The following is a 24091-nucleotide window of genomic DNA, read 5'->3' as shown; positions in this document are numbered from 1 at the left end:
AATGTTCCTCACTCAACCTCTTCCTGGCATAGTCTGCATATCCTCTCTGCTCTGGGGATCCGTGCTGCCCCACCTGCCTCAATCTCAAGCTGGTGTGATGACACTCTGAGCTGTCCAATCGCCACTCGGGCACTGTGAGGCATGTACACATCCATGTATCCAGGTCTTTGTATGAATCCATCTGCTGAGATACGTATAAACTGATCTCTGTAGTACAACATCTTTGGCGGTAGAGGCTGGCTGGGTGTAATCCAAGTCTCTTGAGTGTATCGCTGCCATAAATCCTGCTGAAGGACTCTGTTCCTCTCACTGTGAGAGAGCTAGATGTGTGGTGCATGTATATCATACTGGAAAGGTGGCAGGTGATCTATGTCGAGACCATGCTGAGTGAGCCACTATATCATCTGTGAATACCATGATCTCCTATCTCCACTCTCTGCGAGCTGCCTGGACGCCTCAAAAGCTCTATGTGAGGGTCGATCTGATGGCATAGCTCTGGTCCTTTGTATGAAGCAGATCGTCTGGAAGAGGGCCTCTACTAGCATAGGAGGTGCAGCAAACTCCGTCCGGACAATGTCATGTGGGACGGAGGGTTTGCTGCGGATCATCCATGAGAGCATGAGAATCTGAGGCCTCTCTATCTGAGACCATGTGGAGGTGGCGAGCCCAGGTGCCCATACTACTGCAACATACATCAAAGCAGGGGTGACTAGTGTGTCAAACAACCACCCCTTTGTGCCGGGCTCTTGGAAGTGTGCCTGGTGACACTATCTCTCTAGCATGGCCAGAGCTGCATACCCTCGTGTGAGTCTACCCTGGTTGCCTGTGCCATGGTAAATCTTCCTGGTGGAGTTGTGAATGTAATCCCCAGGTACACATATGAGTCTACCACCTCTACCTATCCTCCTGCTAGTGTGAAGATGGCCTATCGTCGAACCGGCCTTGAGGTGTGGAAAATCATGACCTTGGTTTTCCCAAGGTTCACTGTAAGCCCCCTCTGTGTGCAGAAGTCATCGAGTGCATGGAGATGGTATTGTAGTCCCATCCGTGACTCAGAGACCAGAATAATATCATCGATGTATAGCCCAAATATTGTAGGAGAGAGTGGGCATCCTTGCTTCACACCTATGGTGCTAACATTAAATAGCCCCCCGGGGCATCGTATGCGCCCGAGGACCTGCTCATATAAAGCATAGATGCCCCAAATCATCTGTGATGGGATCCCCAATGCTGTAGGCACTGGAAGAGTCTCTCTTGTGGCATCGTGTCAAATGCTTTGCGGAAATCCACAAAGCAGTATTATAATCTCTTCTCCTGCGCCCTAGCCTGGTCAATCAGACATCTCAGAGTGAATATATGGTCAATAGTGGAGAAAGCTCATCGGAATCCAGCATGCCCTGGTGCTCGCAGTCCCTCCCTCTCTGCATATTAGCTCAACTCTGCCTCGAGCACTGCGCCATAAAGTTTGGCCAATGTATGACCAATCATGATAGTCCTGTAGTTGCTGGGGTCTAGCATGTCTCCCGCTTTGTGGAGAGGCACGATGGTGTGCATAGTCCACTCAGCTGGTAGGCCCTCCACTAGTGCCCTATTAAAGAGGTGAGCAACAAGGGTCCTAGTGTGTCCGCTGCATAAATAAGATGCTCACTCTGTATACCTGTGTGGTCAGCCGATTTCCCATGCTGCAACCAGCGGATAGCTCTCTCTACCATCGAGGCGATAAAGAAAGTAAAGGTGGTAGGGCGGGACTCCTGTGGCTGTGGTATGGGCGGCTGCTATAAGGGATATGGTAGAGGCTCTTTGCATATGTGTGCCATGTGTGTGGATCCTCAATCGGGGTACGAGGGCGAGGCTCTCTCATTGTGCGCCATGCAGTGGCTGCATCTGTGCTCATGAGTAGGTGGTATATATCCCAGTATTGTTAGCCTCATATGCACGCCTCTTACGCTGTGTGAGGGTCCTCATTTGTCGGCTCGCATGTCTCTGTGTAATGGTCCTCAATGCTCTTTGGGCACGGAGGTGTCTATATAGCTCTCTGCACTCATCATCATACCACCGATTTTGGGGCATGCTCCCGGATCTATCTGTGTGTGCAATGTGTGTATGATGGGGGAAGCTGCGGGTGGCCGCCGTATGTAGTAGAGATGACAGCTGGGTGGTGAGTGTGTCTAGAGGTGACAGGGGATCCATCTGGAATAGCCCGTCATATACATGATGCTCATATATGTTTGCCAAGTCATGGGTGAAGTAGAAAGTTGTATGCGACGCTTGTGTGGGCTGTGTGGGCGCTGGTGTGGAGCTCGCCAATGACAGTAAGAGGTACGTGTGATCTGCACCAATAGGACATGGGGGGATGGTGAAAGATGTCACTGCCTGTGTGGTCTCCATGGACCCCATGATGTAGTCCACTGTGCTACCCCCCCCGATCGTGGAAAGCATGTCAGTGCTACTGAATCCTGCCACTGTCTCATCCCGTTATAAATAACGAGAGGGTGTCGCGCTCCCAGCTCAAGTAAGTGATGACCATATTTGGTGTTATCCGGCCCCATGTCCTGTGACACCCTGCAAGCTCCCGTGTCCTCCACCTCTAGTGTGTGCATCACCTCGGGGTGCTCGAAATCATAAATGTCGCACGGTTGGCTCTGTGTCTCCGTGCATTGAAGTACCCCATAAGGAGGACTTCCCGTAGGTTGGAGTAGTGTATGATCTCATCTGAAAGGGCTGCATATGGTGACTCTCCCAATGGCCTTGTGTCTTCCTCCTCCCCTCTACTCTCATCCTCTGTTGTCATGGCATATCTCGATCCTCTAGGGGAGAAGTAGCATAGAGTAATGTATAACACCCTGTCTGCTAAGAGCTGCAGTCTAATCCACATGTATCTAGCCTCCTGGTCACGTGCTACCACCTATAGGCGCTCCTGTAGGTCTCGCTTGAAGAGTACCGCTGTACCTCCAGATCCTCTCGATGTGCTCTACTGTGTGGTCCCCTCGTATGTAAACTCCCACTGATAGCCCTCTACTTTGGGTAGCCCCCTCTCTGGGCTTTAGTGCATCAGTGTAAGTGGTATGATGTCCCGTCCCTCCATGACCTCCTTCATTCTCCCAGGATGTGTCCAAAGTGCTCCATTGCAGTTCCAAACTGCTATGTGTATCTGTGAATCTGGATCCTCCATAGCGGAGAGAGAGAGAGAGAGAAATGAAATGATATATTAACGTCTTCAAAAGGCCAAAATGACCTATGAGACCAAAAAGGTTACAACAATTGGTGGATCTGATACAATGTCTGTGTAAGGAAAGCTAAAAACAATTAAACAACTAACTGAAACTGAAACAACTATGAGGAAAAGTACGGTACCAGGAGCTCCTAATGGATAACATGTGGGAGGAAAACTCCAGCAACAAAGGTAAGCATCATACACATCACTATCCAAAGATGTCTCTCATCAGTCGATGGCGGATATCCTCAATGTCCTCCATGGTGAGTACTCTGACTGGACGTCTCCCATGCCGTGCTAGTATGGTCCTGATCCTCTGTTGTAGTCTCTGCCGGTGTCGAGATGGACCTCTCATCTTGGGGCGCCTGGACCGCCCCAGCTCCATAGCCCGATCAATCAGTGTACCTTTGGTGCGGCTGTACTCTGGGGCTAGCTGCAATGCCTGCTGACCTGACTGCTCAATCTCTGGTCGAAAGAAGTCTGTAATCTGCCTCTATAGGTGTCTCTCCCTCTCTGATCCCCTCCCTCTCAGGAGACCCTCTCTATGTCTACGCAGCTCTAGCAAGTACAATCCGAGGCATCTCTGATCCTGGTATCTCATGACTCTAGAAAGTGGTCCAAAGCCCTCTCTGAACAGGCAGTGAAAACGGCCTCGTATCTCATAATATACCGGACAGTGACATATGTAATGTAACTCTGTCTCTGGCTCCATCTGGCACAGCTGACAAATCCTGGCCTCAGCTGGTACTCCTTTGAATCTGCCAGTCTCAATCTCTAGCTGGTGTGAGGATGTGCGCATCTGACCAATAGCACACCGTACCCCGTGAGAAAGATGAGTATCCATGTAGCTGGGTCTAATCACAAACCCATCCTCCGTGAGCTGGAGAAGATGATCTCTATAGAAAGCCATCTTCGTACCAAGCTCGTGTGTCGGCTGTATCCATGTCCTCCTAGTGTCCAGCTGAGTCAAGTCTTGCCTGATAAGTCTGGTAATCTCTGCCCGTGTGAGAGAGAGGGAGGGTGCATCCAGGGAGTACTGAAATGGAGGTAGCCTGTCCATACTAAAGCCATGCAGTTGGAACCAAGCTGTCATCTGTGCATACCAACATGATCCGTCTCCCTGTGATGCCAACTGTCGTGAAGACTCCAGGGCTAAGCGAGCATATCTGTCTCTAGGGAGAGCCCAAGTGCTATGTATAAAGGAGACTGATCGAGTGAGTGCCTCTACTACCAATGGGGGGGCAGCCATCTCTGCACGGATAATATCATGTGGTACGGAGGCCTTGGCCCTAATCATCCGGGAAATCATAGAAACCAAGGACCTCTCCATACGTCTCCATCCATCAGTGCTACTGTCATGTGCACAGTGGGTATCTACCGTGTGCCATACGCATGCAAGACTAGTTTCGAGGCTTGGGGAAGCTTGGAACTAGGCAGGCTGATTGACGAGCTGAGTTAGGTATATACTAACGGGCGGGCACCCAAGTATGGACGGGCGGGCGGCCAAGTGTGGACGGGCGGGCGAACAAGTGTGGACGCCCGATGACCGGCCAAGAGCCTATAAAAGGGTGGCCAAGGTTAGTTATTGTATATAGAGAGTCTCGCGAGTTTGTGAGAGCTCTATGGTCTTGGAGCCTGGATCTAGTGCAGACGTGCACCTGCTTTATGCAGCCGAGGCCGGCAGCAATCTCGAGGCCCGCGAGGGCAGCTTCGTGGCGGTATGGGACGTCGCGAGGAGGAGATTGGTCGGTACGTCATCCTAGTTAGCTCAGCTCGTGGCTCGGTGGGGACAGCCAAGACTGTGGGCTTGCCCACGGCTGTCATGGTTGGGAGGTGAGTCAGGCCTGCACCCCCTTGCTTGTTTGTTCGTTTGTTTGCAGGATTCGAGTTTCGAACCAAGATCGATCACGAGGGGATCCTTGGGGATTGACAGTGGTATCAGAGCATACCTCGTGAACGAGCAAGTCGGTAGGTAGAGAAGAAGAGGTCGAAGTACGGTATGTGTTAAAAAAGCTTGCTGTTTTTTCTGTGCATACTGCAGTTTTCAGTTTGGTATGTGCTTTTTCTTCATCAAAGAAACCCATGTTGATGATGGGAGATGGTAGTTTTAATAGGGTTGATTGCTTTTGCAAAGAAGAGGTGAATTGTTGTGCATACGCATGAACTGCAGGGAGAGAAAACAGGAAAAAAAAGAAGAAAAAAGCATGTTGATTTTCGTTGCTTTTCGTTCAACGAACGAGAGAGAAAGTGAGAGAGAGAACGTGCGCTGTCCGACTGATTATGTGCGTTGGCCGGTTGTTGTTCGCTGCTGGCGGGTGTACTTTTTGGGCCGCAAGAAACCCTGTAGGCAGGCGCCTAAGGCCATGTAGGCCTGCGTAACCAGGCGCCTAGGCTTGCGTAGCCAGGCCTACGCAGCCTAGCGCAGGCGGCCCAGGCCAGGCAGGCCAGCGCTCACGCCAGGCAGGCTAGCGTAGCCCCTCAGGCCTACGCAGGCGCCCAGCTAGGCCCTGTAGTCGGCCAGCGCAGGTAGGCTGGTGAGCAAGCGCCGGGTTCCAGCAGGCGTGCAGGCGACGGCAAGAAACGGCCAGCTCTCCACGTCAGCAGTCAGCAAGCGGCGGGCTAATCCAGGTGCCAGGAGGGATGCGAAGAAAAAAAAAAAACACGTAAGAAAGCAACGTTTTTTTTATGCTTTCGTTTTTGTTTTTTTTTTTAGGGGAGGTTAAAATTTTAAATTTTAAAAGAACCCCCCCTCTCTAAGGTTTCCAAAGGTGTCTATTTCTTTAAAGAAAACCGAATATATATATCCATATATATATATATTAATAAATACATATATATATATATATATATATTTATTCCAGAAAAAAAAAAGAGAAAAAAAAAACACAAAAGCTAAAGCAAAAGCTAAGCATAGCTTTTCGAGATTTTTTTTGGCTTTTGGGAAACCTTTATTAACCCCCTCTAGTGGGCTTCTTGCCACACATCTCTCGAGTTCTCAAGTTTTCAAGCTCTCAAGCTCTCGAGTTCGCTCGCACTTTTATTGTGCAAAGACCAAATTTTCTCTCCACGTACCCTCTTCAAGATGTCGACCCAAGAATCAGAGTTGGAGCCCCTCGTGGAACGCGAAGGCTTGCCGGCTACGGAAGGCACTGATGCCGATCTTTTTGACGAGTTTGTGTCAAAATCAGATTTCCAAGAGTTCAAAGTAGCTCTCGAAGCTTCTTCGGCGGAACGTCAGGCACAAATCGCAGCCCAGATGCAGGCTTTGCAGAACTCCATCGCTCTATTGACCACTACCCTCTCTACTTTCTCGGGAATGGATACCTTGGCTTCAGCTTTAGGCCCCAATATTACTCCGGAACCGTTCGGGGGCGAGCAAAAGCAGAGAACCAAGGAGATCGTGGACACTTGGCTACATAAGTGGCAAGTGCACTTTCAGTTTCATCCATATGATGATGGAAAGAAGATACAGTTAGCAGCAGGTTTCCTGTCCGGCAAAGCTTTGCTTTGGTGGAAGGAACTGAACCCAAAGCCAACGACTTGGGCACAATTCGAAGACATTTTCAAGAAAGAATTCCTCAAGAAAGAGGATGATTACGATGTTGTTGCCCGGTTTTCAGCTTTGACCATGACCTCGCAGCACCTCACTTATGAGGTCTATCTCCAGAAATTTCGTGACTTGCAGATGAAGGCTACAAAGATGGATCCCACTACTCTGTTGGGGTTTTTCGTAGCTGGTTTACCCGACTCGTACCGATTACAGGTTAAAAATAACAAATGTAAAACTTTGGACGAGGCCATTCATTCAGCTCATATCTATGATGATACGATGGTCTCTTCCAAGTCCAAACCCGTTACCGAGCAGGGGAACAAGCATAAAAGAAAGTTCTCCGCACCTATGGCTAACACGAATGAAGGCAAGTCTTCGGACCAACCTTCGAAGAATACAAGTTCGACACCAGCGAAGAAGAAACGACTCCTTAGGGCTTTGAAGCTCAAAAAGGAAGGACGTTGTTTTATCTGCGAAGAAAAAGGACACATGCGTAACGAGTGCCCGAAGCAAAAGGGTACCAAGTCAAACGCAGGACCCAAGCCAAAGGCAGCTAACCAGTTGTCTTTGACAGGTACGTCAATTACTGTACTTTCTCGCCCTAGTACTTGTTCTGATTGTCTGTTCAATTCTAAGGTATTTGGCATACATGATCTTCTCCGAGTTTATGGAGAAGTGAATGGCCATAAAATTCACATTCTTTTAGACCCTGGTAGTTCGCATAACTTTGTTAACTACAAACTTGTGCAGAAATTGAGTCTTGACACGACACTCAGCGACCATACCTATGAGGTACGTCTACCTGCGGGCAGACAAGTTTGGGATCGCAAGGTCGAGATGCTTCCAATCCAGATTCAGGACTACAAAGATACTCTGGAATGCTATGTCATGCATCTGGAAAATGTAGACTTGTTATTAGGGATTGAGTGGTTTAAGACTCTTGATGTCCAGATAGATTGGTCTAGTCATATTTTTTCTTTTCAGCATAGGGACACCAAGTATAGTATTTTAGGTGATTGTATCCATCCCTCTCAGGGACCTCTTGTAAATACAATTGATTTTGGAAATATAATGGATTCTTCTTTGTATACCGCTTTCCATTGTGTATTGATTCCACTTTCTTCTTTTCTCATCCCTTCCATGGATGTGAATGAATTAAGTGTGTTTGAAAGCAAAGAATTACAGAAGATACTTGATTCGTTTCAAGATGTATTTCCTAAGGAACTGCCATCGGGTTTACCACCTGAACGGGCAGTAGATCATCGTATTGACTTGATCCCTGGTGCTCATCCTGTGAGTATTCCACCTTATAGGATGAGCCAAGCTGAGGAAGATGAGTTGGCTAAACAACTCGAAGATTATTTGAGGATGGGCCAGATCCGTCCAAGTAAATCACCTTGGGGTGCACCTGTGTTGCTTAGGAGAAAGAAGGACAATACTTGGAGAATGTGTATAGATTACAAAAGATTGAACAAGCTAACAATTAAGAACCGTTATCCTCTCCCTAGATCAGATGACCTAATTGACCGGTTAGCAGGAGCGAAATATTTCACGAAGATAGATTTGCGTACTGGCTATCACCAGATACGTATTCATGAAAGGCATGTCGAAAGAACCGCCTTTCGGACTAGGTATGGCCATTACGAGTTTCTCGTATTACCTTTTGGGTTAACCAATGCTCCAGCCACTTTCCAACAAATGATGAACGATCTTTTTCGTGAACATTTGGAGAAATTTGTGGTGGTGTTTCTGGATGATATTTTGATATATAGCTGTACTCTTGAGGATCATGTCAGACACCTCACGATTGTCTTATCTATTTTAAGACAGAATCGGCTATATGCTAAATTCAGTAAATGTGAGTTCTTTATGACCGACATCATTTACTTGGGACACAAGATCACTAGAGATGGATTGAGCATTGACTATGACCGAGTTCAGAAGGTTTTGGACTGGCCTATACCGCGAACAATGAAACAACTTCGTTCTTTTCTCGGTTTTGTTGTTTTTCTCAGGAAATCTGTATGGGAGTACTCTCAGCTCACACTACCGATGACCGACTTATTGAAAGGTCGTGGACGTAAGTCCAATCAGCCTATCACTTGGAATAACGATTTGGATATGGCCTTCAGACTTTTGAAAGATAAAGTCAAGGAAGCACCTATCTTAGCATTGCCTGATCCTAGTCGGCCTTATGTTCTTGAAACTGATGCCAGTGACTATGCTATCGGGGCTGCTTTATTTCAAGATGGTAGACCGGTTGCTTTTGAAAGTAAAAAGCTAGACGACACTCAATCTCGTTGGCCAACCCTTGAGAAGGAGCTTTATGCTGTGATTCATGCTCTCAAGGTTTGGAGACATTATTTATATGGCTCCAAGTTTGTGGTATTGACTGATCATCAGTCAATCAAGTATGTGTGTGATGCGGATGATTTGAGAGGCAGGAAAGCTCGTTGGGCAGAGTTAATGCAAGATTTTGATTTTGAGATCCGTTATCGGAAAGGGTCCATGAATAATATTGCAGATGCGCTTAGTCGAATTAGAGAGGTGAATACTTTGTCGTTCACCGAGATTTCTACTGACTTATTTCAGTCATTGAGAGGGCTTTGCAGGACTGATAGTTATTTTGGTCCATTTTGGCAGAGGATCCAGGACGGGAGCTCATTGATTGACCAAGACTCGGTGACTGAGCAGTCTACTATTCAGGCTGCAGGGGGTCAGTGGATGATTCGGAATGGTTTACTATTCCGTAATGACAAAATTTGTGTACCACAGATCCCGGACATTAGGTCCAAGATTCTGAAGGAGTGTCACGACGCCCCTTCTGCTGGACACCCTGGGGTACACAGGACACTATCATTAGTGAAACACACTTTTTATTGGCCGAAGATGAAAGGGTATGTAGAAGATTATGTTCTCAAGTGTCAGATTTGTCAGGCAAATAAAGCTGAACGCTTTAGACAGACTGGGTTGTTGCATCCTTTGCAAATCCCAGGTAATAAGTGGGAAAGTATTTCCATGGATTTTATTACCGGATTGCCAAGAACACATCAAGGCCACGATTCTATTTGGGTTGTGGTAGATCGCTTGACAAAGATGGCTAGATTTTTACCGACCCGGAAGACTATTACAGCTACGCAATTAGCTCGGCAGTTTATCGAGCAATTGTTTAGACTGTACGGGTTACCGCAGGACATAGTCAGTGATAGGGACTCTAAGTTTATGAGTGACTTTTGGAAACTTGTTTTCGAGAAGTTGGAAACAACTTTGAATTTGAGTTCCTCTGATCATCCTCAATCTGATGGCCAGACTGAAAGAGTGAATCAGATTTTGGAGGATATGCTTCGAGCATATGTATCCAAAAGACAAAGTTCATGGGAGGATTATCTTCCTATGTTAGAATTTGCATACAACAGTACTAAGCATACGAGTACAGGGTTTAGTCCTTTCATGCTTATGTACGGTTTTCAACCAAGATCACCTGTTACAGTAGGATTCTCAGGACTTCAGCATGATGCAGCACGTAATTTTTTGCAAGATATGCAGGAAATGTTACAAGTTGCAAAGGAATCTATTAGAAGTGCTCAAGACCGAGACAGGTTTTATTCTAATAGACATCGTTCACCTAGAGAGTTCTCTGAAGGAACGATGGTGTATTTGCGAGTTCCGAAAGATTCCGAGACTTTACGGACAGGTAGATCTCCGAAATTATCCCCTAGATACTGTGGACCATTTCGTGTTACACGACGGATTGGTTCAGTTGCATATGAATTGGATTTGCCTTCTCATGTGAAAGTTCATCCTGTATTTCATGTCAGTAGACTTAAGGAAGTACTGGGTGGAGCAGATCAGTTAGTTACTCCTCAAGAAATTATAGATGTCCAGGACATGACATTTGTTCCGCACGAACCTGAAAAGATTCTTGGCTTTCGTGAACGAAGATTGCGTCATACGCTTATCACGGAATACAAGATCAAGTGGAAGGATCGTGTTGAGGAGGACGCTACATGGGAGACACTGACTTCTCTTCAGAGAGATTACCCTGGCTTTTTAGTGAGCTCAGGAGTGAGCTCTTAGAGGAAGGGGAGTATGTCATGTGCACAGTGGGTATCTACCGTGTGCCATACGCATGCAAGACTAGTTTCGAGGCTTGGGGAAGCTTGGAACTAGGCAGGTTGATTGACGAGCTGAGTTAGGTATATACTAACGGGCGGGCACCCAAGTATGGACGGGCGGGCGGCCAAGTGTGGACGCCCGATGACCGGCCAAGAGCCTATAAAAGGGTGGCCAAGGTTAGTTATTGTATATAGAGAGTCTCGCGAGTTTGTGAGAGCTCTATGGTCTTGGAGCCTGGATCTAGTGCAGACGTGCACCTGCTTTATGCAGCCGAGGCCGGCAGCAATCTCGAGGCCCGCGAGGGCAGCTTCGTGGCGGTATGGGACGTCGCGAGGAGGAGATTGGTCGGTACGTCATCCTAGTTAGCTCAGCTCGTGGCTCGGTGGGGACAGCCAAGACTGTGGGCTTGCCCACGGCTGTCATGGTTGGGAGGTGAGTCAGGCCTGCACCCCCTTGCTTGTTTGTTTGTTTGTTTGCAGGATTCGAGTTTCGAACCAAGATCGATCACGAGGGGATCCTTGGGGATTTGACAGCTACCAGCTCGGCTGTGGTGATCCACTGAGGGTCCCCATATCTCCACTCCATACAGCATGGCTGAAGTGACCAAAGTGTCAAAGAGCCAGAGCTTTGTTCGAGGTTCCTGAAACTGAACCTGCGAACACATCCTCTCTAGTCTCCCCAATGCTGCATAAGCTCTGGTCAATCTGGTCTCCGCTGCTCTCCTCAAGGAAAATAGTGGGCCACTAAAAACCACACCAAGGTAAGTATATGCATCTGTATACTCCACTGTCTCCTGACCATATGTAAAGGTGGGCATTGACCTCTAACCCACTGTGTTGTGGTGTTAAACACCATCACCTTGGTTTTACCAAGGTTAACAGACAATCCACTGTCCTCTGCAAACATGTGCAATGCATCCAAATGACGCTGCATCCCCTCTGGAGAATCTGAGATCAGCACAATATCATCAGCATACAATAACAGCGGAATCCATGTCCTTGCTAGCTGTGCTCCTCTGTCACCCTCCCGCTCTACATAGTCCGAAACCTCATCCACATACATCCCAAATAAGGTGGGGGAAAGGGGGCAGCCCTGTTTCACCCCAATAGTGGAGTGAACCATCTCAGATACACCCTGGGTAGTACATACCTGCCCCACAACTGTCCTGTATAAAGCCATGATTCCCCAAATCAGCTCTGTGGGCACTCCCATCTCCTGTAGTCTGCGCATCAGTCTGGCTCTCGGTACCGTGTCAAAAGCTTTGCGGAAATCCACAAAGCAACAGTAAATCCTCCTGCCATATAATCCGCCCTCCTCAATAATAGCTCTGAGTGTCAAGATATGGTCAAGAGTGGAGAAACCTCTCCTGAACCCTGCCTGCCCTGATGCACGTATGCCCTCTCTCTCTGCCCATCTACTCAACTCTTGCTCAAGAATAGATGCATATAATCTAGCCAATGTGTGACCAATCATGATGGTACGATAATTCCCAAGAAGCATAGGATCCCCTGACTTGAAGATAGGCACAATCGTGGACATATTCCAAGTCTCAGGAAAACCCTCACACATGGCTCGGTTAAACATCATAGCAATAAGCTCTGCAAGCATATCTCTGGCATGAATAAAGTGCTCTGCTACCAAACCATCATGATCATATGCTCTCCCAGTCCTCATCCTGTCAATAGCTTTCCTTACCATCTCAGCAGTAAAGAAAGCACACGTCTCTGGGCATGGCTCTGATGGGTCTGGCAGGGGCGGCTATCCTGGTGCTGTGTACAGGGATGCTGCATACTCACCCCAAATCTCTGTGGAGGTAATGGCTGGTGATGGTGAATGCTCATGGAATAGTCTCCATGCCTCGCTTGAGTCCTGACTCATAAACAACTGGTACAAATCCCTCTCTAACTGAGCAAGATAAGCCCTCTTCTTCCGTCGCACTAGGTGCCGGAAGGTAATCCGTGACTGTCTGTGAGTGGTAACACCCATGAGCACCTCTCTCTGTAATCTGATCCTCATCTCTCTGCACTCCTCATCATACCAACTGTTCTGGGGCATGTTCCCAGATCGTCTCTGTGTAGGCTGACTATGGGGATATGCCTCTGATGCTGCAGCATGAAGCGTCTCTATCAATATCTGAGTGAGCTCATCTAATGGCCGTCCCGGCTCCTCGGCACATAGGCGTCTGTATATCTCATCCGTGTATACGGTGTCAGTCTGTCTCGTAAAGGTATAACGAGTGTGTGTGGAGATCTGTCCCAATGGAGCGGTGCTGAACTGAAATGTGAGAGTGAAGGACAAGATAGCATGATCCACTGCTATTCCAACCGGCCTAGTGCCTACCATAAAATCCTGAAAAGAGGAAATGAGACTGGGCTGAGCCATAACATAGTCCACTGTACTAGCACCATGCCGATGTGGAAAGCTAGTGAAACCGCCCGATGTCGGGAATCTCTGTAGGCCATTCAGGATGGCCAATCCATGTGCAGTCCCCATGTCTATCAAATACCGCCCATACACTGTATGTTCCTCATCCTGTGAGAGTCTAGATAGGCCCATATCCCTAACATCAAGCTCCCTCAACATCTCCTCTGAGGTATCATAAAATACTGTCTGGCTATGGGCGGTCCTGGCGTTGAAGTCCCCCAAGAGAATGATGTCACCATCCCTGGAGAACTCCCAAATGTCATCATCCAAAATAGAAAAGGGAGACTGCCCGCTAGGTGATGCATACACTGATGTACTAGGAGCAAAATAGCATATAGCAATGTAGAGATATCTGCCGGTCTCTGCCTTCAGTCTAACCCACATGTACCTAGCCTGCTCATCTCTGCGGACTATATGTATCAGTGGCTGTAGCTCCTCTCTAAACAATACTGCCACTCCTCCTGAGCCCCGTCCTCTATGCTCTGAACGAGTCTCCTGTCTACAAGCTGTCTCCCATCGGTATCCACTAACATGTGGCATGGACTGTCCAGGAGCCTGATGCGTCTCACAGTAGAAGATGATGTCCCTCCCAGTGAAACTATCCTCAAAAGCCCCTACATCAAGGCGTAGAGATCCATTACAATTCCAAGTAGCAACTTTGAGTGTAGTCCCATAGGTCTCGCGCCGTCATGAAGAGCGCCTCTCCATAATCACCACTCTACCATCTCTATAGAAGGCCACTTTCCCTTTCTCTCGGGCTGCCCTTATCTCGGGCATAACTTCTTTCATGTGGGCAAGTTGCGAGAGTGTGAGGTCATCTCCAAGAAATATTCCCGTTTGCTTGAGTGTAGGACGTCTCTTCAAGAAGTCCTTCTTCGCTTCCATGGAGGGGAAACGAATGATAAGTGCTCTCTCCTTAGAAGAAGATTCGCCACTACCTTCCCTCTTCTTTCCCACTCTCCATGCCTTTGTGTGCGTGGCTTCAATGCCCATCATAGAGAAGAGCTCCTTGGTTTCCCCTTCCTCATCATCACGGTCTTTTAGACCGGACACTCGTACATGTAAGGCCCGGGTCTTCCTCCTTTGCTCCTCTTCAAGGGTCATGTTGATGATGGTGGGAGTGGGGATGGGTGGCGATTCTTTACCTTTCCCTTTCTTGGCGACCTCGATCCATTTCTCGGCCTCGTCCATCTTCTTTTGTGTCTTTGTGATCACCTCCACCCATGAAGATGTCTTCTCTTTATGTTGCTCCTCCTCCTCTCGAATGATCCTCATTTGTTCCTTGATGGTATTCAGCTCTTCAATCAAGGAGGGCTGAAATTCTCCATCCTCAAGCTTGCTTTTTGAAGTGGCTTCCAACTCCTTTTTGAGGGCTGAGATTTCAGCCGCTTGACTTTTAGCATGCAGTTTGGCCTCCACTAGTTCCTCCTTTAAGGCTGAAATCTCAGCCTCTTGCTTGGAAGATCTCTCTTCGAGCTCTTGGATTTTGTCAAATCCCTTCTCGAGTTTGGAGAGGCGGTTTATGATTGCGGTAACAGAAGAGTCGACCATCTTCTTGTTTTCTTTGATAATTGTGCCGAGCTTGTCCTCCACCTTCACGAGCTCCTCTTTAAACCCGGTCTTGGCCATGACTTTTTGCAGAACTTCCCACAGCCAATGGACTGAAAATTAATCCATGGCAGCAGCACGAAACAGCAGCAACAGGGAGGGGGGGGGAGAGAGAAATATGTTGCTGCCTTGGGGGCCTGAGCAAGGATGGGTGGGGATAGCAGGGCGGAACAGCTGAGAAATGGGTGGGCGCAGAGCAGGCAGCGAAGAGAGAGAAAGCGTGGGAACAGGGAGGCGGAAGGCGGAACAGGACTGAGAAATGGTGGGCGCAGAGCAGGCAGCGAAGAGAGAGAAAGCGTGGGAACAGGGAGGCGGAAGGCGGAATAGGAACAGCTGAGAAATGGTGGGCGCAGAGCAGGCAGCGAAGAGAGAGAAAGCGTGGGAACAGGGAGGCGGAAGGCGGAACAGGACTGAGAAATGGTGGGCGCAGAGCAGGCAGCGAAGAGAGAGAAAGCGTGGGAACAGGGAGGCGGAAGGCGGAACAGGAAGGGTGGGCAGCGAAGAGAGAGAAAGCGTGGGAACAGGGAGGCGGAAGGCGGAACAGGAAGGGTGGGCGTAGAGAGAGAAAGTGGGAGAGGGGGTGGGCGCAGAGTAGGCAGCGAAGAGAGAGAAAGTGGAACAGGGAGGCGGAACAGCTGAGAAATGGTGGGCGCGTGGGAACAGGGAGGCGGAAGGCGGAACAGGAAGGGTGGGCGCAGAGAGAGAAAGTGGGAGAGGGGGTGGGCGCAGAGCAAGCAGCGAAGAGAGAGAAAGTGGAACAGGGAGGCGGAACAGCTGAGAAATGGTGGGCGCAGAGCAGGCAGAGAGAGAGAGAGAGAGAGAGAGAGAGAGAGAGAGAGAGAGAGAGAGAGAGAATGTGTGGTGATCACAAATGCAAGTCAACCCTTGCATGTGAGTCACATCCATATAATATAGAAGTACAAAAGTTATATGGATAGAGTGTCCTTTCTCACTTGATTTCCAAGGGGAAAAACCACATGGGAAAAAGTTCCCTTGGTTAAGCGTTGTTCACACGTAGCCCTACTATAAGTGAGCATATGCCTACAATTGGCTGCACATAAAGGATGGAAAGTGCATCAGCTACACATCAAGATTGCATTCTTGAATGGGGATTCGCAAGAGGAAGTATATGTAAATCAGCCCATTGGTTTTGAAGTTCTTGGCAAGGAACATAAAGTATGCAGGTTACACAAACCATTGTATGGTTTGAAGCAAGCTCCAAGAGCTTGGTATGATAAATCATAAGATACATGCTCATTTGGCCAGGCAAGTTTATGTGAATAGTGCAGCTAAAAGAACCTTGTACCTGAAGAAAGCTGGTGCTAATATTCTCAGTCATCTTGTATGTAGATGACATGCTCAAAATTCTCTGACCTTGAAACATTGATGTGTTTCTATACAACCATATCAACCATAGCATCCAAAATCTGAGATGAGTAATGATCCACTGAAGTTTCTCAGTTGCATAGTGTAAAGTACCAAAAGTAAGTTGATAACATGAGGTCTGTATCCCCAGGCTATCATGCAGTATCCTCCTAGCTGATTCCACCACTCTTTAACAATCTTGCAGTACCAAAAGGTATGCTTGACAGATTCCACAGCCATATTACATCTTGAGCATTGATCATTAGTGAAGCCTCTTTTTTGGAGCCTAGCTGCTAGAGGTAATAGAAATATTAATTGTTATATCGGCTGAGTTTTTTGTGCTCCCAAGTGCGATTGGGCGAAGCCTCACAACATTTAGTCGTTCCTTGCATCTTTCCCGTGGTGTAAGGGCCCTCCAAAGGGTAAAATATTCTTGAATTAGGATTTATTGAGGTTTTTCATGGCTCTTTGGTGGTCTCTTGAAGTGGCAAACAACCCCTAACAACTTCCAAAAACTAGTAAGTTCTACTTTCATCTCTACATCTTTCAAGGTATTTTCTTTCACCTCTACCTTTGGAATTTAATCATGCTTTAATTACCTTCATGTGAAAAAAGACTTGTCAAGAAGAAATTTCAGTTTTCAAGGTTGATTTGAAAGCTGAATTTGAGATGTCAGATTTGGGGCCTTTACACTACTATCTTGGCATTCAATTTATGCACAAAGATGATGGCATTGTTATGCAGCAAACTAAGTACACAAAGAGTTTGCTGAAAAGGTTTCACATGGAAGAGTGCAACCGCTTTCTACTTTGGTAGAACTAGGTTTACGGCTTAGCATGCAAGACATTGTTGAACCTTTTGAAATCGGCATTTACAGCGTGGCAGTGGGATGCCTCATTTACTTGTGTAACACAAGGCTTGACATAGCTTTTGGGGTCTCTCTGTTGAGGAAATTCATGCACAGCCCAGGCACAAATCATTGGCTAGCTGTGAAACGCATTTTGCATTATCTAAAGGGTACCTTGGATCTTGGTTTGTTCTATCCCAGGGAGGGCGGCTTGTAGCTTTATGCATATAGTGATTCAGACTGGGCTAGTGATTATGATACCAGGCATTCCATCGGTGGGAATTGTTTTTTTCTTGGCAGTTCATGCATATCTTGGTTAAGTAAGAAGCAACCCATTTTGCCACATCTACTTGCAAGGCTGAGTACAAGGCAATCTTCATTGCTACGGCAGATTGTGTATGGTTGATCTTCGTGAATGTCAACAAACACCCACTACCATTCTCACTAATAGCGAGAGTGCTATGGCCGTGGCACGAAACTCCGTATTTCATGCATGTACCAAGCACATTGAGATCCATTATCACTATCCAGAGAGAGATTACATGCAGGGGAGATTAGTTTATCCTACTGCCATACACAAGATAATGTTGTAGATCTATATACAAAGGCCTTGCCTAGAGAGAAGTTTGAAGCATTCCGAAAAGCTTAAGGCTTGCTCTCATACAGAGAGTGATTTGTTGCCTTCTACAGGATCACACTTACACTTAGGGGGAGATTTGAACACAAACTTGAGGTAAACACATTGATGATGATGGGGTTCATCGCCATGGATCTCCATGACCTAATGAGAAAGAAAATTAGAGCCCTTCCTCCATCAAAGCCTGACGCTCTAATACTAATGTAACATGATTGGTTAAATTAATGGAGGTTAACACAAAAACAAAGATTATGCAAATCTCCCTATGCGGAAGTGTGAATGAAAGCATGCAAGAGACAAGATAGATGTAGACCTAATCTCCTGTCTATTACTAACATGAATGAATATTTACAATGATTGCTATAATCAGAACTTGATGATGCTCATGGTTTGTTGTGTGTGTCCTAAACCATTTAACGTATTAATACTAATGTTCCAATATAATAAAAGTGTCCACACTTGATTGCTCATTGGGCGTTTGGACCAAATACATTGAAATGTTTGAAAAGCCCCAAAATTGGGGAAGACTCAGCCACAAACACACCTTTTAAAGTGGCTAAATGGTAAGGAGATGTCCACTTCACAGCATTGGAAGTTGTGCATGTGACATCATGCTAGTTTTTGACAGCTTATACATAGGGCTTTGAGCCTGTTTTGGGTCAGTTGTGGGGATTTACCAGAATGTGTACATCCCCCCATGTAGGAGATTGTGCTACTGAAACAGTAGCTTTTTGTTGGGAGTACTTTCTAAAGGGAAGCATATCTCTCTTGACCAATGCCATGTTTTACTTGGCATTGCAATCCAGCTTTGCACTCTTGAGGGCAGGATGCCTTCTGTATTGGCAGTATTGACAGTGGTCTTTCAATCAAAGCTTTACTTTTATGATTATCTTTGTCATGTCTTGGTGAACTATTTATATTTTCTCTTGTCATCATTTCTCCCACATTTTCATGACATGTAGACATTCATGCAGTGGAGGTTTCGTTCCTTCTTTTTTGAACATTTGTAATGGTGCTGACATGGGTTTGAAACGCTTACGGTTGTGTAGGTTTTACTTAAGGTGATGCAACTTCACGGACGGAAGGGCAATTATGAAAGGATTCTTGAACTCATGCAATTGATGACTAAGTGGGACATTCAACCAAATACTGGCATCTATGATTGTTTGGTTCATGCATATTGCAAAGCAGGCTTAATGGAGAAAGCTAAAGAAACTCTTATGAAGTATAAACCGGTATGGCTCATGTTTAATATTCATATAATCACTAAGGATCAATTTTAATTACTGTTATAGTAACCAGGATAAGGTTTGTTGACTAGTATTGAAGCTACTTGAGTCTTGGTCATTTCAATATTTGAAGGTGTTACATGCCGAAGCTTGGAGATAGAATCATTAACTTAATGAAAGCAATTTTCTGCACTCCCAAACTTGTCAATTTGCACATGAACAAGTGAAAGAGATTGAGACAGTAGAGGGTACACTGTATTGGGTCCCAAAAAGTCCCCCACGGTGAAGGTTTATTTTCTTCTATTGCTGAATATGTATGCAACTGAGTGTGGGCTGCAAATCAGCACCAAGACACTGACATGGATCCGTGCAGAGCACCCAGAAGAGGCTGTCCTGGCTGCCTTCCTGATGCACTGTTGGGCAGCATGTTTGTCTGCCTGGAGACCTGTTCTGCATTTAGGTAAACACTGCTGATTGCCAAGCTTCAGGCCTTCCTTGAGTTTTCCTGCCTGTGGGCTGTCTGGGGCATATGTTCAAGTTTGTGGAACCTTGCAAAGACTTCAGATGCCAGGAATGACCTATGGAGCACCTTTTATAGGGATTTTGGGCTTTTCTCTACTCGCCAGCTGGGCCTGTATGCCGGCTGACTTGCAAGTTGGACAAATAATAATATTTGTCATTTGATTTTCGCATCCCTCCATGATGGGTGGCTATGCGTGGGCACCCCATATGGCCTTCCACCTGCCCTTTGGCCTGGCCAATCGGCTGTCCACAGCCCATGGCTCCAAAGAGCCACCATAAACCCACTTGTATGTTGCTAGTTTCCATGCTAATGATGGGTTCACACATACGGCTTCCTTTACCTAGACCTATGATAGTGACAAACGCCCACATACCTGGCTACTAGCCTAATAAGTGTTCAGAACATCAATTCATCATTCAAGAGTGTTAGATTGTTGTGCGGGACAAGCCCGACTGACAAGTACTGGACATGGTAACTGACTCTGATCTTCGTGTGGTGGCACTCGCTGATATGTCCATGAACAAGGGTTCACAAGCAGCCAGGTGTCCAGCCACAGGGCTTGCACTTTTCCTATACAGTCATGTCCACGGTATCTTGCTTAGCTTGATGACACGGTCAGCAATGTCACGTGAGAATCCTTCAACATTGCAGGGGCTTTATGATAGAATCGTACGTCAGCTTCTTGTGGGTTCTTTGCAGAGAATGTCCATGTGGTCATATCTTTAACGTTAGGTGGTAATGGGGCTTTGTTTGGTTCTTTGGTATCCAACGGACCGTAGTCTTTGTCCGCTCAAGTGGGCGACGAAGGTTTCTCCGGCCGTCAGATGTCCCCAACTTTCCCAAGGTGCTTTGGTCCCATTGGGCACTGTGACTTGGGCCACAGAGGCTTGAGTGGTCAGGAGGAGGATGGGGGAGGGCTAGGTCTTCAGATCTTTCACCATCATATTGCAGTAGTACCATAGTCACAGCCCCACCTACTGGCGATTGGGGGCCAAGCACATGCCAAAGATGGGAGATTTGCAGTAGGATAGCAGCCTGGCACATTTGGCATGCTAGATGCAGCGAGACCATTGACAGTACAACCACGTCCTGGGAGCATGCCCCAGAATAGTTGGTATGATGATGACTGTAGGGAGCTCAGAGCCCGGCTACAGAGAGAGGTGGCCACAGGTGTTACTACATATAGACAATCACGCATCATCTTCCGATCCCTCATTCGGCGGAAGAAGAGAGCATTCTTAGCTCGGCTGGAGAGAGACATCTATCAGTTGTTTTTGAGTCAGGATTCTGGGGAGGCCTGGAGATTGCTTAGAGTGCACCCCCCCCCCCTCCGGCCATTACCTCTCCAGATACATGGGGCGAGTATGCAGCCTCCCTCTACACAGTACCAGAGCAGCCACCACTACCGAACCCTCCAGAGCCTTGTCCACCCACTTCTACCTTCTTCACAGCAGAGATGGTGAGGAGGACCATCAACAGATTGCATACAAGGAGGGCACAAGATCATGAGGGCATTGTAGCCGAGCATTTCATACATGCTAGAGATCTGATTGCAGACTTGCTAGCTCTCATGTTTAATAGAGCCATGTGTGAGGGGTTTCTTGGGACTTGGAGTACTTCCACGATTGTGCCGGTACTCAAGTCTGGAGATCCGAGCCTGCCGACTAACTACCGCACCATTATGATTGGTCACTTGCTGGCCAAGCTATATGCCTCTACTCTTGAGCATGAGTTGAGCAGATGGGCAGAGAGACAAGGGGTCCGAGCTCAGGGACAGGCCGGTTTCAGGAGGAGATTCTCTACTTTGGATCATATCTTTACCCTTAGGGATATCATTGAGGAGGGCAGAGCACATGGGAGGAGGATCTACTGTGGCTTTGTGGATTTCCGCAAGGCCTTTGACACAGTGCCCAGAGCTAGATTGATGCGCAAGCTGCAAGACTTGGGGGTTCCATGTGAGCTCATTTGGGGTATTATGGCACTTTATGAGACAGTAGTTGGGCAGGTGCGGACTTCAGAGGGTCTCTCCCAGCCAGTACACTCCACTATAGGGGTGAAACAGGGCTGCCCGCTCTCTCCGGCTCTATTTGGACTATTCATTGATGAGATCTCTAATTATATTGGGACACGAGGGGACAGAGCAGCCCAGTTGGCTGGCACTTGGATACCTCTGCTCTTATATGCTGATGATATTGTGCTTATAGCAGACTCACCAGAGGGTATGTAGAGGCACTTGGATACTTATGCACAGGACAGTGGGCTCTCAGTTAACCTTGGTAAGACCAAGGTTATGGTGTTTAACACTACAGCTCAGTGGGTCTGGAGATCAGCGCCTATTTTCACATATGGGCAGGAGACAGTGGAGTATGTTGACTCATACACATATCTTGGAGTGGTATTTACTGGGCCCACATTTTCCATGAGGGGGGCAGCAGAGGCCAGATTGACTAGAGGATATGCAGCACTAGGAGGTCTAGAGAGGATGTGCTCATAGGTACAGTTTCAGGAGCCATGCACTAAGCTGTGGCTATTTGACACGTTGGTCACATCGGCTATGCTATATGGAGTACAGATCTGGGGGCCTAGCCTAGATCGTCACAGTCGATCAGGACGCACATACGATGGATGGAGATCGATGGAGAGACCACTTGTGTCCATGATCTCCAGGATGATTCGGGCTAAGGCCTCGGTACCCCATGAGATTATCCGAGCCGAGATGGGAGCACCACCGATCGTAGTCGAGGCTCTTGCCAGATCAGTGTCCTTCATTCATAGCACCTGGGAGCTTCCCCGACACCGGTATGCACGACTTGCTTTAGAGTCCTCTCATCAGCTAGCCATGGAGGGAGACACTTCATGTTGGTATGCGCAGATAGCATCCTGGTTTGAGCTCCACGGGTTCAGCTTAGACAGACTTCCACCCTTCCAGTACTCTCTAGAGGCACCCTCTCTCACCTTGACACATTCTGAGATTAGTAGAGTCATCAGACAAGACCTCATTCAGTTGGACACTAGGAGGACATGGCTAGAGCCCTCACAGGAGTTAGGGACGAAGATGGCTTTCTATAGAGACCATCTTCTCCGCACCACTGAGGATGACTTTATACTTAGACCAAGCTACATGGATACCCATTTGTCCCATGGATTGAGGTGTGCCATTGGGCAGATCCGCAGCTCTTCACATTAGTTAGAGATAGAGACAGGCAGATTTAGAGGCATACCTCCAGGGGACAGGATATGTCAGATTTGTTGGATAGAGCTAGAGACGGAGGAGCACTACATCTGTCGCTGCACAGCATATTATGAGATTCGAGGGCGCTACCATTGCCTTTTCAGAGAGATATTTGGACCATTGGCTAGTCATGGACTATTGTGATCAGCGATGCTTGGGTTTTTATCTCCTCGAGATCCGCAGGCTCAGAGAGTCCATTATGAGGAGCAGACGCCTGACTGGCAGGGAGTCCACACAGAGACAGATCACTGACTTCTTCAGAGGGACTACCCGGGAGGACACACAGCCGACAGCCCAACAGTGGGCACCCCGTGGGACTCTAGTTGAGAGAGCTATCCAGTTGGGCAGATACAGACGCCCGAGGGTTCGCGGATCCTTACATCAGAGACGGTGCCTACACCGGAGGATTCAGAGCATCATTGTTGCGAGGCATCGGGCTCGTCCGACCAGGCATCTCACTATGGCAGATATCCAGGCCATCCGGTAGAGACCCATGCTAGAGCTCCTAGGATGATTACCACTCCAGCCATATACTGTTGTACTCACTGTCACTTTTATACTCCCCCATATTCATGTATTCATGTATCCATGTACTCATGTACCCCATTTTGACTAGTAGCATTAGCTTCCCACTCTCCCTAGTTGCTGCTTCCGGATACTCCCTACTGATGTATTGTAGGGCTAGATACTTACCTTCAGTCCTTTCTTTTCTTTTCCAGATAGTGTATCAGATGTCATATGGTTGTAACTTTGGTCTCATAGGTCACTTTGGCCTTTTGAAGACGTTAATATAACATTTCATTTCATTTCTCTCTCCCTCTATAGATCTGTAGATCTTTTCTCACTTTTTCCTATTACACACCACTTCATTTGTACTTCATATGTATTTCATTTCATCTCTCTCTCTCTCTCTCTCTCTCTTAAACTCTTTAACGCTATGTAACTCTCTTTTCTCTCTACAATAATTATGCATATACTATATATTATATGTGTGCGTGTATACCTCTCTCTCTCTGACTCTCTGTATAAGTGAAACCGGCCTCTGATAGAAAACCAGAGTGCGCTAGAAGCAATCACCCATCCACTTGTAGTCTAGATGATGAAACAAAACAGATTGGAGCTAGAGTGCCCAAATCTGAAAACACAGCGACACCTGTTGGCCCCAAAGCTTGGCGCCCCTTGCGGTATTTCTTTATTCAATTATAATAAAATGAATGGCTGAGTACAACACAAAGATTAGCCAAGAGTTTACACCTGTATATCCAATCTGACGGCCCACAAATCCTTCTCAGCACAGAGGATCTATGCACACAGATCTGTGTTCCACAATAACACACTGTGCCTCC

At 47.3% G+C, this 24091-nt stretch overlaps 1 protein-coding gene across 1 annotated transcript in view; it reads left to right on the top strand.

The window, feature by feature from the left end:
* Positions 1 to 24091, top strand: part of LOC147617694 (uncharacterized) — a 63676-nt gene that overhangs the window by 16387 nt on the left and 23198 nt on the right. Inside the window, exon 2 of the mRNA XM_086775942.1 lies at positions 18811 to 18996. Coding sequence (XP_086632068.1) covers positions 18811 to 18996 — 186 coding nt within the window. The remainder of the gene's footprint in view (positions 1 to 18810; positions 18997 to 24091) is intronic.

This window comes from Cibotium barometz, chromosome 36 (genome assembly GCF_041138505.1).
Source record: "Cibotium barometz isolate CiBa-2024 chromosome 36, ASM4113850v1, whole genome shotgun sequence".
Lineage (NCBI taxonomy): Eukaryota > Viridiplantae > Streptophyta > Polypodiopsida > Cyatheales > Cibotiaceae > Cibotium > Cibotium barometz.
This window is presented reverse-complemented; position numbering and strand designations above follow the sequence as displayed.